The 17,296-nt window shown below is 42.8% G+C and overlaps 7 protein-coding genes across 7 annotated transcripts; 2 read left to right on the top strand and 5 right to left on the bottom strand.

The window, feature by feature from the left end:
* Positions 1–54: 54 nt before the first annotated feature.
* Positions 55–2,585, bottom strand: FA14DRAFT_8974 (uncharacterized protein). The gene has a single exon (XM_025503046.1). It carries the CDS (start codon positions 2,449–2,451, stop codon positions 115–117), a length of 2,337 nt encoding a protein of 778 aa, XP_025357329.1. The 5' UTR covers positions 2,452–2,585; the 3' UTR covers positions 55–114.
* A 164-nt stretch (positions 2,586–2,749) lies between these two features.
* FA14DRAFT_169918 (hydroxy methylglutaryl-CoA synthase) lies at positions 2,750–4,296 on the bottom strand (the record flags this gene model as incomplete). Its single annotated transcript, XM_025500244.1, has 1 exon — positions 2,750–4,296. One exon carries the CDS (start codon positions 4,294–4,296, stop codon positions 2,914–2,916), a length of 1,383 nt encoding a protein of 460 aa, XP_025357328.1. The 3' UTR covers positions 2,750–2,913.
* Positions 4,297–5,700: 1,404 nt separating this feature from the next.
* On the bottom strand, positions 5,701–6,070 carry FA14DRAFT_120043 (DUF1748-domain-containing protein; the record flags this gene model as incomplete). The annotated part of the gene is made up of 2 exons (XM_025496385.1): positions 5,701–5,911; positions 5,985–6,070. The coding sequence occupies 2 exons, from the start codon at positions 6,068–6,070 to the stop codon at positions 5,701–5,703; spliced, it is 297 nt and encodes a 98-aa protein (XP_025357327.1).
* A 286-nt stretch (positions 6,071–6,356) lies between these two features.
* FA14DRAFT_176327 (uncharacterized protein) lies at positions 6,357–8,837 on the top strand (the record flags this gene model as incomplete). The annotated part of the gene is made up of 1 exon (XM_025500665.1): positions 6,357–8,837. One exon carries the CDS (start codon positions 6,357–6,359, stop codon positions 8,835–8,837), a length of 2,481 nt encoding a protein of 826 aa, XP_025357326.1.
* Positions 8,838–9,133: 296 nt separating this feature from the next.
* On the top strand, positions 9,134–11,401 carry FA14DRAFT_119853 (cytochrome c and c1 heme-lyase; the record flags this gene model as incomplete). The annotated part of the gene is made up of 2 exons (XM_025496376.1): positions 9,134–9,224; positions 10,629–11,401. Coding segments are annotated over 2 exons (864 nt in total), but the record flags the coding sequence as incomplete, so codon positions are not given.
* Positions 11,402–11,807: 406 nt separating this feature from the next.
* Positions 11,808–12,601, bottom strand: FA14DRAFT_116844 (putative FUN34-transmembrane protein; the record flags this gene model as incomplete). Its single annotated transcript, XM_025496195.1, has 2 exons — positions 11,808–11,973; positions 12,048–12,601. 2 exons carry the CDS (start codon positions 12,599–12,601, stop codon positions 11,808–11,810), a joined length of 720 nt encoding a protein of 239 aa, XP_025357324.1.
* A 1,699-nt stretch (positions 12,602–14,300) lies between these two features.
* FA14DRAFT_176323 (uncharacterized protein) lies at positions 14,301–16,856 on the bottom strand (the record flags this gene model as incomplete). Its single annotated transcript, XM_025500664.1, has 4 exons — positions 14,301–14,980; positions 15,519–15,983; positions 16,142–16,148; positions 16,473–16,856. 4 exons carry the CDS (start codon positions 16,854–16,856, stop codon positions 14,301–14,303), a joined length of 1,536 nt encoding a protein of 511 aa, XP_025357323.1.
* Between the last annotated feature and the right edge of the window lie 440 nt (positions 16,857–17,296).

Genomic DNA, 17,296 nt, shown 5'->3' with positions numbered 1-17,296 from the left:
TGCATCTCAGCATTCACGTCATTTTTTTCCGTCATTCTCATCTTTCAATGTACATATATTATCAACATAAACCCTTTCCCTACAAATACATACAATTACAAGAATTGTTCCCTCTTACGAAGTTGGAGCGCTAATATGAATGCCAGGGATTTTGGATCCTGCACGAATCTCTATTGGATCTTGCAAAGCTGCCAATTGTGCATGATTGCTAATCACATCACCCGAACTACGACGATGTGCAGAATGTGATGCTTTCGGTGGACTTGATTCGGGTGATAAATTTCGACCGAATCGAGGTTCTTCGTCATACTGTAATTTCCTCCTACGCAAATCACCCGCATGTTCTTGTGCATCTCCAGCCGTGGATTCAGCGCCGCCATTCAATCGGTCCAACAATTCAAAACTTGACCTTGGCGTTGAATTCTTGCTCAAGCGATTGGGAGGAGTACCTTTTGGTGTTCTACGAATATTTGGTGACATGCCTCTTCTCGCTTCCTTTTCATCTTCCAAATCAGCTTTCATAATCAGCGGTCGTACCACTCGTTTCCAATTTCCACTCCAATTCCGTGTCTTTGTAAGATCATAATACTCTTCTCCTTCTCCATAATTCTCTCCGTTCCCATTTGACCCCGGGGGCAGATCCATGATTGATTGCATAGGACTTTGTAAGAGCGTAAAGAACGGCAAAGGTGAAGAAGGATGAACAGGGTTTTCGTTCATCGGTGGTGGAGAAGAAGATCGAGGAGCATCTACTCCGAATCCAATCACAGGCGAAGAGGATGAAGAAATCGGAGGTGATCTTGGGATATCTTCTGGGAATAAGCTAATCATCGGTTGCGTACGATGAGCAAGCCAATTCGGGTCGGGGTGTTGTGCTAGCAGAGATTCCAATTGCGCTGCCAATTCTTTGTCACTATAGAATACTAGTCCATTGTTCCCCTGTTGTACAAGTTCGTTCACACATGGGAATCCAAGCGTGCAAACCGTCAAGCCACAACCAAGCATATCTACCACCTTCATCGGCAAATCCATTCCCGAAGATGAGGAATGCAGAGATACTCCAATATCTGCCGATCCCAAAAGGGTCGGATAGTCTTCCACTTGAAGCCATGCAGTGCGTATACGCACATACTGCCATTCTTCTTCCCTTTCCAATCGTTCAATCTCGCGTACGTATTGATCACGCAATTCACCCTTCCCTGTTACGATCAAGAGCATTTTTGGAAGTCTGGTAGCTTTCGGTAGATTGTCTACCGAAAGTGACGCTCTGCGATTTTTGTCTCTTTTCGATTCGATATTTCCTCCTGACCAACCCATAGCCAATCCATGACTGTCCAGCATAGGTGATTCAAGCAAAGTAGGCGAATCGCGATAGTGCTTGCGACCGCCTGATTCTCGATTGAGTAATCGTGCTCGCTTCTCATACAACGATGCAGCTCTTAGCAGCATTCCGAAATCTTCATCCTCTGTCCAGCTCGTACTGCTAACCACCAATGCTGGTCTATCATCTCGCCATTCAGCATAGCTATTATCTCCCCTGGTGAAAGGTGACTCGTTCAATTTTGAATCGTTATTTGTGCTTTGCTGTCGAAACCAATCAGACTTGATTGGCGGAGATATTGTGGGTATCAAGCGAGAGAAAAGGTTGTGAGATTCAAACACAGTTGCACGTCTGTAATGCGAAGGAGGCCTGTCGTACAAAACGCTGATCGGTCCTTTGACTTTCCAGGATTCTTGAAGATGTTTTCGTAATGCCTTTGTGACGCACAAGTGAGCAAATGCTCTCCTGCCACACCATTTCTCCAAAGTACAATACGTACGTACGATCAAACTTGTTGGTGCAAATTTCAATGCCAATATAGAGTATCCAAGGTTGTGCCAATCGATAATCAATCGACTTCCGAGTAACATTCCGACCAAACGAACGATAAATAGCGAAGGCAAAGCTGGCGGTGTTTGAACGATGATTAGCTCTGGTGGTGGTCTAACTTGTGTTGCCAAGATCCAAAACAGACCAAAACTTTGTCCAAGCACCTTTAGGGGAGCAGTGAGCAAAGCAAAAGCACCACCTCTTTTCGGAAGTATATTGATGAGCTTTGCAAAAGGTTGAAAGACATAATGAAGTTTAACCGAAGATCTTCTTAGCGGAGGCGGTGGTGGTGTTCCTTTGTATCCCACCATCGCAACTCGCCAACCATCTTCTGCTAAACTTTGTGCATGAAAGCACATCCTTGGACTTCTTCCAATATCCCCTAGTACAACAACGGCTGCCGAACGACCTAAAGAAGCTTTACTGGTAGTTGAAGGAGATCGAGAGATTGTGATCCAAAAGAATAGGAACAGTAAAGCTACAAACGTTGCCAAAATTACAATGCCTGCCACTATACCTGCAACGAAAATAGGTCTATGCAGATAAGTGGAAGGCGAAGACCAATTGATGGGTAACGACATCTTTCTTGCTAACTAGCTGCCGCAGCTAGGTCTTCGCAAGATATTGTGGCCGAGACTACCAATGGATGTTGATGATCAGTAGATGTGATTTTTGTTGTTGATTGTCAATCTAAACATCACTCGATATTCATCTGAGATGCATGTAAGGGGGATCGAACACAGTTGCATTCACCCTATGCAGGAAGATTGACCAGTCGTCCCGTTTCTTAAGACACACGCTAAAAATTAAAGGTTCACTGCATAACGCGGCTGGAAATAGAAACCTCCCCGCACTTCCTTCTCTCTCTTTGGGAACATTGACTTGCACAAATATGAATTTTAGCAGTCTATATAGAAAGTGAAATGATCTTTAACGAATGACAAAGTTATGGAAAGGAAAGACAGTACGAATACTTGTACACAAGGTGATGACTAAGCATGCTCAGTAGTATTTTTTTGGACGATTTGCACCAATTGCAAGATCTATGCTGATCCTGTACGGCCGTACGTTCTACGGTATGTTCCGTCAACCTTTTCGAGATAGTATGAACCGTCGAACAAATCGGACAATTGACCTTTTGGTTCATAATTGACGGCATTATGGGTATTTTCTCTTGTTTTGAGACATTCGACGTATGTTTGACAAGGCACAACGCTACGGGCTGCCAAGCGTTCCTTCAATTTGAGTTGCTTGGCCATATTGGAAACATCTCCACGAACACGAGCGCTAAAGATCGAAGCAGCACTACCACTACCGAAAGAGTAGAACAAAAGACGTTTTCCTTGTAATTCTTCTGAAGAAACATTGGACAATAAAGATGCCAAACCACCATAAAGGGAAGCAGTGTACATGTTACCCACATTGCGAACGACTTCCATTGTAGGCTCCAATTTGGTTTGCATGGCTGATTTAGCAAATCCTGCGAATGCTTTTTCGATTTCTTTGTTGTAGATTGTGTCTACACGTTCCAATTTGGTCCATTCTTGTGGAATGTCCTTGTATTGTTCGGCTTGTGGGTTGGACAAGAAGTCGTTGTAGAAAAATCTTCCGAAACCTTTTTGGACCAATTTGGAGTAAGGGCTGTGTAACATGGTGTAGTCGTAGTCGTTCATTGTAACCTTTGACAATGCATCTCCGTTAACGTGAGCGGCAGCATCTCCTTTTGAGGCAAACTTGGAACTCTTTCTGCGATAGGCATCGTAGCAGTTGTCCAAAGAGCCCAAATAGGTGATCAATGTACGTGGACCATCGACTGTGGGGTATTCAGAAGACAAGTCGGGCTTGTAGAAGTCCCATTCGTTGGCCATGTAGGTTCCGTGGACAGGCTCAAAGGCGATTGGAGCATCAGGACCGATGAGCAATGCGATTGCACCGGCACCACCGACAGGTCTTGCTGGTCCAGCAGCGTAAATGGCAATGTCACAGGCAACAACGATTGCATCACGACCATCCCAAGAGGATGATTCGATCCAGTTGACAGCGTTGAAAAGGGCAGCCGTTCCACCATAACATGCGTTCTTGTTGTCCAGACCTTCGATATCGGTGTTGCCAGATTTGGCAAACAAGTCCATCAAGACAGATTTGACGGATTTTGACTTATCGATGATAGTTTCTGTACCGACTTCCAAGCGACCGATGCTCTTAAGGTCAACTTGGTATTTTTCCAACAAACCCGAAACGACAGTCAAAGCGAAAGAGTTTACATCTTCACGATCATCAGTGCATGCCATTGATTTTTGACCGAAACCGATTGTATATTTTCCTTTTGCTGCACCATCGAAATCTTCCAAATCATCTTGAGAGATGCATCTTTTTGGGAAATAGATTTCGATTCCCTTGATTCCTACGTTTTGTGGACGAGACATGATTAGTAGGTAATTGTGTGTGGTTGAAAGAAAGTTATTCACAGGAAGGACAAATGTTGACTGATTAATGGAAACCTTTTTGTAAGAATTATCCGATTCTTCTAATGCACAAAAGAGAAAAAACCTTTGACCCGCTTTGGGCTAGAGAAGTTTGTTTGTGTACTGTTTATGTGCCTGCTTTTTAAAATCCCAACCAATTTAAACAATGAACAGCTAGTATACTGATCTTGTGCATTCAATTCATTATCGCCTGTTTAATCTCTGACTTTGAGATTTTACGCTAACAAAAAACAGCGCATGCCCACAGCCTTTGATGTTCGCGACAGCGGATCAGCCGAGTAAAAGCAAGCAAGCAAGACGTTGTACACATGATAATCAATGACAACCACAAAGCCATCAAAAGTTAAAATACATGATCTACTATGTCTTCTTTGGTAACTGAACCCCTTTCCAACCAGATAAAGCGGACCAGGCCTTGCTGTCCTGAAAAACGATGATGTATTAGGGAACAGAACGCTTTTACAATCACTTTTTGCTGTTGTGCATTACTCACTGCTGTCACCATGTTGATACAGAAGGCGAGAACCATAATTGCAACGGTAAATCGGAAAGCGGTCATATTGAATGATTGAGCTTATTTGAACGAGAGCTTTTATTGCCTAAGCTTGGAGTTGAATATATTGGCTGTAATGAAAGTGACCGGCACTTGAATGAATAAGAATGGACCTATGGAGTTGGAGAGTACATTGGAGAGAAACAAAGATGGACCCTTATAAATAAGATCACAATAATTTTGCTCCAAGGAATTTATCATTAGCCAACGATTTTTATTCTTGCCAAATTTCGGCTGATAAACGCCAGTAAGGACTTCGACTTTCGCCTGAAATGACGCCGAAGAAGGTCGTCCATGAATATACGACTCACTTGGGTCAAAGTGGAAGAGATTTAAATGTAGGCACAAGTATATGCTTGGGATACAGGGCAAAGAGGTAGTACACTTGGCGAGTCAACTTGACCGATCATAGTGGACGCCATCATGCTGTGCTTCGTGAGAGGCAGGCGTTTGGCGATGATACTCACTCCTGCATTATTGTCCCCTTGCACGCTCTTATTGACTCAAAGGTGTCATCCAAAGATGTCAGAACTCTTATCGTGAGACAAAACAAACAAGTGCTCGCCTTGAAGTTCAACCGTTTGAGCAGCAAAATAGCATTAATGGAAAAAAGGTAACCTGCTTGAATACAATACACGAAGAAGAGAGAAAAGAAAAGTGTTGGAAAGTCGTTATCCTAGTAAAGAGCAAAATAGACTTGATGTTGAGCGAGTTATCGATACTGCAAAGCCGCTCAGGTCGCGAAAGAATAATCGGATTAAGCGGATCGAAGTCTGGAGCCTGAATGCCGATCACTTCCACCACGAGTTCGATGCAGGCTTTGGTTGTTCGAACTTATCGATTCCTGATGGTAGTGGTGCAGTCGATGTTGGGTTACTTCGGATAAAGTACTTTGATGCATGTGCAGCAGCAACCGTTGAATCAAAGATGAATTCTCCCACGCCTAGGTATTTCTCTGCTACACTCCTACTTGTTGGATCTGGAAATCTCTCGGTATCGATTCTGTCGAGTGAATGCGATAAGATCATGCTTTATTAGTAAACCAACCAATGAACACTAATTCAAATATACTCACGTTAACCCGGCTGATCTTTTGACGCCTGCCAATAGTGCAGATAGTACGACTGCATCTACGCCATAATGTACGATCCTTCCAAGCATGATGATGTGTGTATTGAGAGATGTATACTTTTCAGACCGGTTGTGTGATTGTTGCCAATGAAGTGATGATGATGATGGCTGACCAAGATACAATGTTAATCTGTTTCCCCCAGAACGGTAGCGCGCTTTGAATAATAAAACAGGAGTGTGGCCGTGTGTATGCGGAGCGAGATTGTGTGTGTGTGTGTGCAAGTGTTGCTTTGCAGGTGTTGTTCTGTTAATCACGCGCTTGGGCCATTGTAGAGCACATCCTCATTCTAATCCACCAACACGATTTATTTATTGAATGTCCTCATCTCCTCACAAGAAGGAGGATAAAGATCAACAGCAAGGCAACAGTTCAAATCACAATGCATTGTCTCAGGTAGCATCAGCCGCACTTCTTCTGGATCGTTTGAATACCTCATCGAGCGTGGAGAGAAGAGCAATCTTGGACGAATTGCGTGATCATTTATCAGAAGATGTCAAGTATGGGCGAACAGCTTCTTTGTTGGCTGCCCTAAGTCATACTTTTGGAGACGTTCAAAGAGTCGCTTTAGGTATCTCAACGCAGGCTGAAGAAACAGACTTACTTCCGAAGCAAGAAATACTCAATGCCATCCTTGGAATATTGAGAAGAGTCGCACGAAACAGTACAGGGCCATCTTCAGTTTCCGCAGCTCGTACGTGTGCATCAGCATTTCAAGCTTTGAGTTACATATTCAAAGGAAACGCATTCGCTTCACTTTCATCTCTGGACATACAGTATGTGGTCAGCGTATCTACGAGGTGCTTGCGATGGGGCATCAATGAAGCTTTAGAGGCACAACCTCGAACCAACACTGCACGAAGGGTAGGTCCAGGAAATGCTCTCGCCTTCTCAGGTCAGCGTCTTGGCGGTGATAAGGCGCAAGGATCATCTGTAACATACAATCGCAAGTCTGCCTTTTCGTCTATGGGCAATGTACCGTCTGGGCCAGTTTTGCGCAAACAGACATCATCTTCCAGTCTAGGCAGCGTGACACAGAGTATAGCAAGTGCAGGATGGGAAAGTGAATCTGCCGCATCAGCTTCAGAGCGAGAGAATGATGCAGATGAAGAGGATGACAGGAAGCGCCTGGGATCGGCTTGTCGGGCGGTTAGAACTCGTATTATTGCATTCTTGGAAGCCTTGAATGCGACAAATGCAAAAAGTCTGTTGTTGCATTGGCCTCAACTACTCTGCGAGAGTGGAAGCGAACATGCATGCTTGCTGGACATTGCAGAAATCGATGCGATCGTTTCAAATAGGGTGCATGCATGTCACACCATCGAAGCTTACATACTTGCAGGGAAGAACTTGGGCTTCTTCAATGGTGCAGAGGAGAGGGCAGGATTGAGTGCGTTTACTTCCTTGTCCAGCCGTATTGCTTCTACTATCGTACAGATACGACATCGATTGATTGGGATACTGCAGTCGAATTGCACAACCTCAGTAAAAGAAGCTGCACTCCGAACAACTTCGACGCTCGTTGAAGCAACACCGAAAGCTAAACTTCGCCAAACGCATGTCGAAATTATTCGACCTATAGCGCTTCGACTATGCTCAAGCGCAGATGCCGCGATCGCAGTGAAAGCCTATACTTTACTCTCCACCATGCTTGGGGCGACAGATGATGAAATTCCGACTGCATCCTTTGGTAATGTGCAGTTAGGTGAAAGTGTCTTGAAGTCTTTGCAAGATGATAATACGGGACCCGATACGAAGGCACAAGCATGGAAAGCATTAGCTAAAGTGGCTGAAAAGCAATCAAATGACAATACAGAGAACGAAGCGGAACTACGCTCACTGGCACTGCAGCAACTATCACTTGCAACGGAGGAAGTCCGACAGGGAATAGGCTCATTCATTCTCGCAAAATGTGGAGATGTGTCCCAGCAAAGTCGTTGGAGTGAGCATGTCAAATTGTTACAACAGGACTCATCACCGTCTGTGAGGATCATAGCAGCGGATTGTTTGGCGTTGACAAGCTTGGAGGGCGATGGACTTGCTTCACTTTGTCAAGATGAGGATAGCAGCGTTCGTGCTGCTGCATTTCGAGGTATCGGAAGCTCTATACAAAGGGGAAATAAGATCAATGCAGCGCACGAAGATATTCTGCGAAAAGGCCTACGAGATACTTCAGCTTTGGTCAGACAACGTGCAAGCTGGTCATTTGGCAATCTTTGTGAAGCAGGTGGTGAGATTAACTTATTGTCCGACTGTATCATTACTCGTAGAGACGATGAGCGTGTTGGTATTCATGCTATGAGAGGAGTAGGTGCGCTGCTAGCGAATAGCCGGTTGTCAGATCTCATTTCAAGAACTCAAGTAATTGCCGAAGCATTGGAATGGATCAGCGACACCTTGACGACAAGCAAAGATCCGAAAATGCGATGGAACACATGTGCATCAGTAGGAAAAGTATTCGCAATGGAGGATGTAGATGGAATGGCATACCTTTTACAATCAAAAAGTGGCTTGCCAGTAACGCTTTCTCGCATAATAGCAAACGACAAGACTTTCAAGACCCGCTTGACTGCATCAACAGCACTAATCTCTCTCATCGAACGTACGTCAGGTACTTCGCTCTTGCAAAATCACATCATTCGTCAGATCGAAACGAATATCAACACAGCTAAACAAGGAATCGTGCAACAAGTCGAAAATGCTTCTTTCCGAGAAGCACAATTACATGTGATACCCCTACAAAAGTCTATCGAAACGCTTGCTTCTTTGTTGGCTGGGTATTCGATAGCAAGTACGTAGCCAATGTATGAGATTATAATGTATGATATTGTACAATGTTGAGTTGACAAAAACAGAGAGACGTGGAAACTTTTTACCAAGATTCGAGTTCCTTCCGCGATAGCGGTTGTGTTTCTTCTTCGTATTCCACTTCGAGTTGAGGGCCCTTCTTGCCCTTCTTGCCGTTAGCAAGGCGAGCGCCTTTACCTGGAGCTTTTCGTTTCTTAGATGAAGCAGGACGTTCGTCATCCTCGTCATCATCATTGTCACCTTCGGATGAATCTCCAAACTCGATCAGGTTGCCATCAGAATCGTACAAGTCCAAATCGTCATCGTCATCTTCATCACTTTCGTCATCGCTAACGAATTCACGTTGTCCAGCAAGTTCATCCTCATCTTCCAATTCTTGTTCTTCTTCATCTTCCAGTACGAGTTCTTCGTCTTCGCTATCTTCATCACTTTCTTCTGCTTCAAGCATTGCATTTTCAGCAGCTTGTTCTTTTCCATCGACAACTCTTCTCCAAACATCTTCGTTGACATTAAGGGGAGCATCTCCATAAGCACCAGATTTCAATCTGTCCAATAATTCTTTTTCGATTGACTTTTCCAATTTTGCAGCTTTGAGTGCTTTTGCTTCTCTGGTTGCTTCTCTTCTTTCAGTCTTTTTGTTTATTCCCACAAGCTTTGGCTGTTCTTCTTCTTTGAGTTTGAGCTTACGCATTTTGATTAGGTATTGTGTTATTTTCGTTAATCTTTGTTTGGCTTTATGAACGATGAATTTTCCCCAATAAGGTAATTCTTCATCAATTTGTGCTAATGCTTTCTCATAATTTTTGTGCAATCGAATCTTTTCCCACATTTGTGAAGGTGAATGAGCTCTTTCGGCAGTTTTAACAAAAAGGTAAATTACTCCTTCTCTTTCACGTACGGTTGCATATCGACTATTTGCCAAAGGACATGCTTGTCGTGTACATAATCCTGTCAAATTGTATTCGTTACGACAGAACGTTTGTCTTGTCTTTATGCTCGGTGCTGCAAATCGATAAGAGCAGAACTGTTTGCCGATGATCGACCAAACCACATCATCCGATTGCATCTTGGCTGCTTGTATATGGGATGGAGGTTGTGACTTTGATCACTGTGTTGCTGTTGCTTTGATTGGAAGATGCTTGTCATGCATACTTTAATCCAATAATTTTTAGAAAAATTTCCCTGGCGCCTCTACACGTGACAGAAGGTGCAGCAAGCAAGTTCTTCAACTTTTACGCGTTGTTTTACTTGCTTCCCGCACCTCGTTGAGTCTTGATTACGTACTACAATTTCAACCTGATTGGTGATTTTTGAGAAAGTTAATAAAAAGTTTAAATTTCTTGATAATAACTGGCGTAACGTAATCTTTCTTCCGATTCAGGCCGTCCATTGCGAATCGAGTCCTCTTTCTCACTCTCTTCTCTGTGCCACCAACATTCCATCAATCATTCACACTTCACAACATGGCTTCAACTTCAGAACCCGTCGCATGGTCTCATGGCAATAATAGCGCCACCGTACGTGCTCTATTAATCAACAGATTACAATCCGGTCAAGAACCAAGAGGACCGGTTCATCCATACTATCAACCATGGAGCGTAAAAGCACTCGCTCCACAACAACAAACTAAACCAGAACAATCCTCTTCTAAAGTAGTAGGATCATCTGCAAGTCCACCACCAGGATGTCCAATGCATGCAGGTGGTGGTGCAATGGGAGGAGGAAGCAGCAGCAGCAGCAACAATGAGAGTGGAGGCGAATCCAGTAAGAGTGGATTTTTAGCATCTTCAGCAGCTGCTTTGAATCCACTGAATCGAATGCCAACACTAACGCAAGACCGTGCACCGAATCAAAAAGTTGAACTTTCGACCGATCGAGTGATGAGCACGATTCCACGTTTACATGAATCTGCGCCAAAAGGTGGTCATCCCTATGAAAAAGGTGGAAATGCATCTGCTTGTCCTGTACCGCATGAAGAACGATCGGCGATGATGGAAGGCAATAATAAGAAAGAAGCCAGCGAATCATCATCAGCAGGCAATTGGGAATATCCATCTCCACAACAATTCTACAATGCACTGGTACGAAAAGGCTGGGAAACGCCAGAAGAACATGTAGAGATGATGGTACTCGTACATAATTTCTTAAACGAACGTGCATGGCAAGAAGTTTTAGATTGGGAAAGAGAAATGGGCGTTAAAGATGCACAAAATCAAATTGCCTTAGCAAGATTTCAAGGTAAACCCGGTACACTTTCACCTAAAGCAAGAATATTTTCTTGGGCAGCCATGATTGCACCTTCTAAATTCAGTTCAGACGCTCCTTTTGATCGACATGATTGGGTCGTTCGTAGACCTTCAACTTCTTCCACAGATCCAGGCAAAGAGGTTCGATATGTGATCGATTATTATTCGGCGCCCGATGATCCCGATACGGATGAACCTGTCTTCCATCTTGATGTTCGTCCCGCTTTGGATTCATGGGAAGCTGCTCAAGTTCGTATGAAGCGAACATGGGCAGAATGGAGAAGTCAGGAAGGAGAGGCATCAACGTGAGAACATATTTGTACTTGTACCATTATTAATTAAATCTACACCACTTTCACACACTTTCTTCAGGCCTGCTTCATTTTCCTGGGTAAGATGACATGTACATTTCACGAATTGAAATATGAAATTCTGCAGTTTCCAGAGAAAGAAAGGAAATGCAACGAGAACAAAAAAAGGATAAGTCTGAGAAAAGTGAAATGGAAGAGCGGGATCGAAGACCATCTCTTTCATTGCACCCCTTTCAAGCCGGGTAACACTGAAGAAGAATGAAAGTAGTTTTTAAAATTGATCTGCGATAGGTAAATAGTCGATAATTGCACACACACATACTTGAAGAGACCGTATGAATTATTGAATGAGTGATTCGAGCTGGAAACGAAACACCTTTCTCTTGTGTTGTTGACTACCCCACTTAATCCTTGCGGGACATGTCCAAAACGGGCAAGGAGAAGTAACTTGTGTCTGGGCTCAAAAGACCTGCAGCACCAGTGTAGAATGCGACGGCTGCTGTGACGATACCCATTGCACCTCCAGCAGTTGTAACCTTGGCATTACCGGTGAAGTAAGCAACGAAGAGGCTAATAGAGGGAAATCGGAGAGAATTGCAAGTCAGTAAGAGAAACATCAATCCTTATCCCACACATAGACTCACAGCAAGAAGGTAATATCCAAGAAGAAGAACAACAAGACCAAAGCCAAAGAAGATTTGAAAGAGGCAGCAAGCATAATGAATGTGAAGATGAACCAGCATGCAAGGTAAATACCAAGAGCTTGATCGAAGTAGTGTGTACCTTCAGCAGCATATTTAGAGTCAAAAGCACCTTCAACGTTGAACCAAGGGATCAAAGTGATTGCAAATGACCACCAGAAAGCACCATAAGAGCAGAAAGCTGTTGCACCAAAAGTGTTACCACTTGCGAATTCCCAAATACCAGCAATGAATTGAGCTGTACCACCGTAACCCAAAGCCATACCAATGACGGCATTTGGAATGGAAACACCTCTTGCACTAACGTTGAACAAACTTAACATGAAAGTTGTACCAGCGAAAGCCAATAAACCCAAAGGAGCAGGATTTGCGAATTTACGATGATAAACGGGGAAAGCGGGTTGAGAAGTATCTTGAGCGTGACCACCGGGTGTTACTGCACGTTGAACTGGTGGACCACCTTGGTAGCCATTCTCTACTTTGTTGGTTTCAGACATTTTTGATGAGTGAAAAGAGGGGTAAGCTTAAAAAAGAAGCAGGGATGAAGGATGGTTGGTGGTAAGAGAGAAAAGGAGAGAAAGTTGTAATTGTGGGTCATTTAACACAAACAAAGAAGAGCGGGGAATGGATCAACAATAGTATTGTTTGCGCGCATTCTTGCTCTACAGGTGCTGTTAACCAATAAAAAGACTGACCGAGAGGGATGGATGGATTGACTTTGAAAACAGGAAAGAGGATGCATAGACCGGCAAAGTGCAAAAGATGAAGTATATGCCAGGGTGCATGACTGTTGGTGTTGTTTTAATTCGGATATAGGATTTAGTGGAACATATCCACATTCTAGAAAAGTGTTTTCTTTTGCTTAAACGGCACATACGTCAGTCAAAGAGAGTATGTATACTGATTTGATGCATTATTGCTAATTGAGTAAAATGTACATCATTTAGCTAATTTTAATTTTTCTTGGGGCCCCAAGTAGAACGCTGCTGCTCAATTGAAGCGAATGTGACCTTTTGTTTTTTAGGTTCGCACGAATGAAAATGGAGAGTGATGCTCTTTTCCCCTTAATCAAACACACAAGACTGTTAAAGTGCATTGTAGTACGCGTCTTTGTATAAACAACACTAACAATTAATGTCCGGGGAAATTGAATAACAGTGGAGCAAAAGCACTTCACCAGTCATGCCTGTTTGTAAGCCGCATTCTCATCCAATGAACCTTTTGATAGCAGTAAACAAGTCATTCGGTACCGCCGACCTACAGCCCTGATAATTTGTCTCGATAAATTAAAAAAGATAGTACGTGCATCAATAGAAGCTCTAGCGTTCTTACACTAATCACCGATTGTGTTCAAATAAACAGCATAAGCGGATGGCTTTCCCACATTTGATCAGAGAGATACTCGCTCGCTTATACAGACAGAATACAACTCTAACGCGCAGCGCATTGATGCAACGCCGATCAATCCAGGAAAATATGGTCGTAAGCTAGGCCAATTATCTTCCTCTCCTTTCTTCTGCGCGTAAAAAGAGTGCCAAGGACGATTATGATGATATCAATGATATCGTTTGATCAAAACTAAATTGTACTTTTGGGAGCATCATGACGAAAATGCAACAATCTCCTTGCTTCATTAGTGGGATCTCTCTCTCACTCTTTAGATGACAGCCATGCAATATGATGATGATGATACACACATTTGCTTCGGCATCATTTTAATGGCTTTTTCTGTACCAAACTCAGCTAAAGCCGCGGCATGAAAACAAAGAACGAGAGTGATCAGCAACTTCCCACGCAAAGCGTTGTAGGACGTGCAGTCAAGCAAGAAGGCCCGGGCTTAGACACTCGCACGTAAAGTGGCGCTAACTGCCAAAACATATGTCGGCATTTCCGATTCAAGTAAGATTGATGACAGGATTACAATCATGACAGTCATCATTGTTCTCTTACCCCCCAGATTCTGCACTCCGCATCTTATATCGGGTGGCATCGATGCAGCAATCTGCGGGGATAAAATCTATATCGGAAATGATGAAATAAATCCGATGGCTTTCATTCCCCCAAACTATCCAATAAGGTTAAAGCAACGAGAGAGTAAAATCTCGCCAGGAGAATGATATGATTGCGACAAATAGACTATATACTAAAAACGAATGTGTGTAATTCAAAACGGAAACTGCATCATTGTCACCAAGCTCACTTTGTCTTGACAGATTGTGATTGTTTGGCCTTCTTCATCTTTTTGCGTCTTTTATCATCCCTGATACGCTTTTGAACTTGACGTATAGCCGATTGTTTATCCCAATGTTCTTGTTTGAGTAATTTGATCGTGTGATTAACAACAGGTACATTTCGTTTACCATCTTTTGCACGTTCAAAACAAGCAAATTTAACGGGAGAAGCAATTCCTCTTCCTCCGTCAATATCATCCCCTTTAGTATTGTAAGGAAAAACGGCAACCCGAGCAAGAGTGTTTGTTCGATTATTTGCTTTTGCAGATGCGTTTGAAAATGCCCAACAATCATCTCGCCATTTGAATGCTTTTCGTACAGTTTCATCAAATAAAATCTTTTGTGCTTTATGTAAATTTTTTGCACCAATGCGTTGAAGACGATCATCGAACGTTTGATTGAATGTCCAATAACCAGTCTTTAATGCTGTTCCGTTTAACATTTTCAACGTATACTTCAAAGGACCATCAATTTCTGGCCAATGAAATGTTGGTAATTCGTTTTTCTTATTTCCACCCCGAATTAGATCATTTTGTCGTTTTTCCCATAATGAATCATCGTTTTGCTCGAAATAGACTGTTTCACGTCGTAAAGCGATTTCCGATTCGGTACAATGCACTTGAGACATTGCAAACAAGAACAAAGCTGTAAAGACTGGAATGATGCGATACATCATGTTTGCGAAAAGGGATGGGGTGATGGTGAATGGGTTGGTATGTGATGGTGGAAGGGATTGTATTTGTGATGGTAACGAAATGCACATTTCTTTTATCACTTTTGCCAAGATATAATCACAAATGACAAAATGAACAAGTAGATGTGCGGAAGTGCGCCAATTGTCATAAATAAGTTTAAAGAGCGGCAAGCGGACTGTGAAAGATAGGAGCACGGATGAAATGGTGAAATGAAATAGGGAAAACGGAAAGAGGAAAGTTCTTCACTCCCTGCAAACTACGGCGCCGTCTTGTTGAAGTCCATCATCGTGTGAAACAATTCACTGGACATATTCTCACTCTTCCGCCTTCATCGAGTGAGAGAGTGGATATGCGCGCAAGGAGTACCTTATTTCGATGAAATTGGCGTCACTTTCTTGGCAACACGGAATCTTGCCGCTCTTGTTTTTTCAATCTTCTCTTCGCATTGTACTTATGTTCGCTCCGTTGTAAAGATGCATATCTCGCACTTTCTTCTGGCGTCATCGGTATGCCTTGTTTTACTTTCTTTCTTAGAGCCGGTGTTGTTATTTGACTCATTTTACCGTATCCACGAGTTTCTTTGAGCCGTTTATACATTTCGCTTTGATATTTACGTCGATATTGAACATAAACTTTGCTTTTGTTCTTCTTTTCCCTTCCCATCTTTCTTCTTTCTACCGCTTCTTTCTCCCGTTTGATTTTTTCATCTAAGCTGTCTGCTTTTCTTTGTTTACGATACTCTCGCATCCATACAGCTTTAGGATCTTGAGAAAGTGGTTTCTTTCCCCTTTCCATCTGATTGCTTGGTTGGTTCATAACCACACTCTCATCATTCCTGATTGATTGATGAGAACTTGATTCATGCGGTGGAAGGAACATCAAATTTTCTATATCTATATCTTGCGATAGAGGTTCAGGTGAATGAGGCGCATAAGTTGCAACCCCGAAGACCGCTTCGCAGATTGCGATCAACAATAGAAACCAGATTAGATTCATCATAAACCTGCTTGATCAAAACCACGAGATAGTCATCAAGTTTGATTAAAGCACCTTTTCGCAAGTAACGAGATGATGACCTGAATCTGTTCAATGTGGAAGAGTGTACACTAACGCAAATGCTGAGTAATACAAGGAAATAAGCATTGTGTACCTTACTCGGGGCAAAAGAGATTGCTTTATATACAATGGTATAAGATGAAATTAAATGAAAAGTATATACATGATGATGTCATACCCGAACTCTACATGAAAGCTGATGAGGTCAAATCTTACAAATAAGTTGTTGATTTCCCGAATAGGGAGGAAATGAAATATTTACCATCGAAAGAAATTTGGACTTAGGGCTTATTGTTTTTTTGATTTTTATATTTCTCTTTCCTCTTTCTTCTCAACTCTACCTGGTTGCGAACATAATAATTTCTGTTGATCACCTTCTTTCTCACTTGCGCATCCGTCAGTCCCCCACTCGTAGGACTCGCAGCACTTTGTTCACTTTTCGGTGACGAAGGACTTGGTGATTTTCTCTTCTTTGAGTTTGCTGATTGTGGTCCTGGACTCACACTTCCTGCATGTTGATCGACGGGTTTTGCGATGTCATTGCTTCGAACCGAATGTCGATCTGATGCTGCTTTTGGCTTCACCATATGTTCATCGTGGTGTGCTCCATGTGGCTCGTCTTTTGGCCAATTAATATATTCATCCCAATCAATGGATCCTGAATCAGAAGCACTCGATGAACTTGAAGGAGGAATGCTGTACGTTCGAACATGTTGGAAAATGGTAAAGAATACCAGTAAAAAGATCTGTAAAGAGTTCACCATCATCATTTTCTTCTGAATGTAGTTTGTGGAGGGGAATGAACAAGGCATAGCTTTCAATCCATTATATATTTTTTTCATTCAAGAAAAAACCATTGAACGCCATATGGCGGTACATCATAGCATGTGTAATGGTCTCCGATCTGGCCATCGGGTCTGTTCTTGCGTCTCCGTGTGGCGTTGACGGGACATTCTTTGGTTTGAAGAGCATCGGATACAGCAATTTGAATCGTTCGCAAATTTTCTCCGCCAATGACCGTAAGCTGATGCTTGATTCAACCTACTCTGAAAGAGATATTGCAAAGGGTATTCACTAAGCTGTCACCTTGAAACGGAGAGGTCTTAAGTTTCTTTATCATCCTCTTGCGTGTTTGAATTAGTACAACAAGGTAGCATTTGCAAACACTGCATTGGGAGGATAGGTCAATTGAACCATACACGAAAGTCAC

The sequence above is a fragment of the Meira miltonrushii genome (genome assembly GCF_003144205.1).
Source record: "Meira miltonrushii strain MCA 3882 unplaced genomic scaffold FA14scaffold_1, whole genome shotgun sequence".
Classification (NCBI taxonomy): Eukaryota; Fungi; Basidiomycota; class Exobasidiomycetes; order Exobasidiales; family Brachybasidiaceae; genus Meira; species Meira miltonrushii.
Note: the sequence above shows the minus strand (reverse complement) of the source record. Positions and strands in the feature narration are given on the sequence as shown.

Coding starts and splice junctions, on each gene's coding strand:
- FA14DRAFT_8974 (XM_025503046.1), bottom strand. CDS start 2,451: ATGTCGTTACCCATCAATTGGTCTTCGCCTTCCACTTATCTGCATAGA.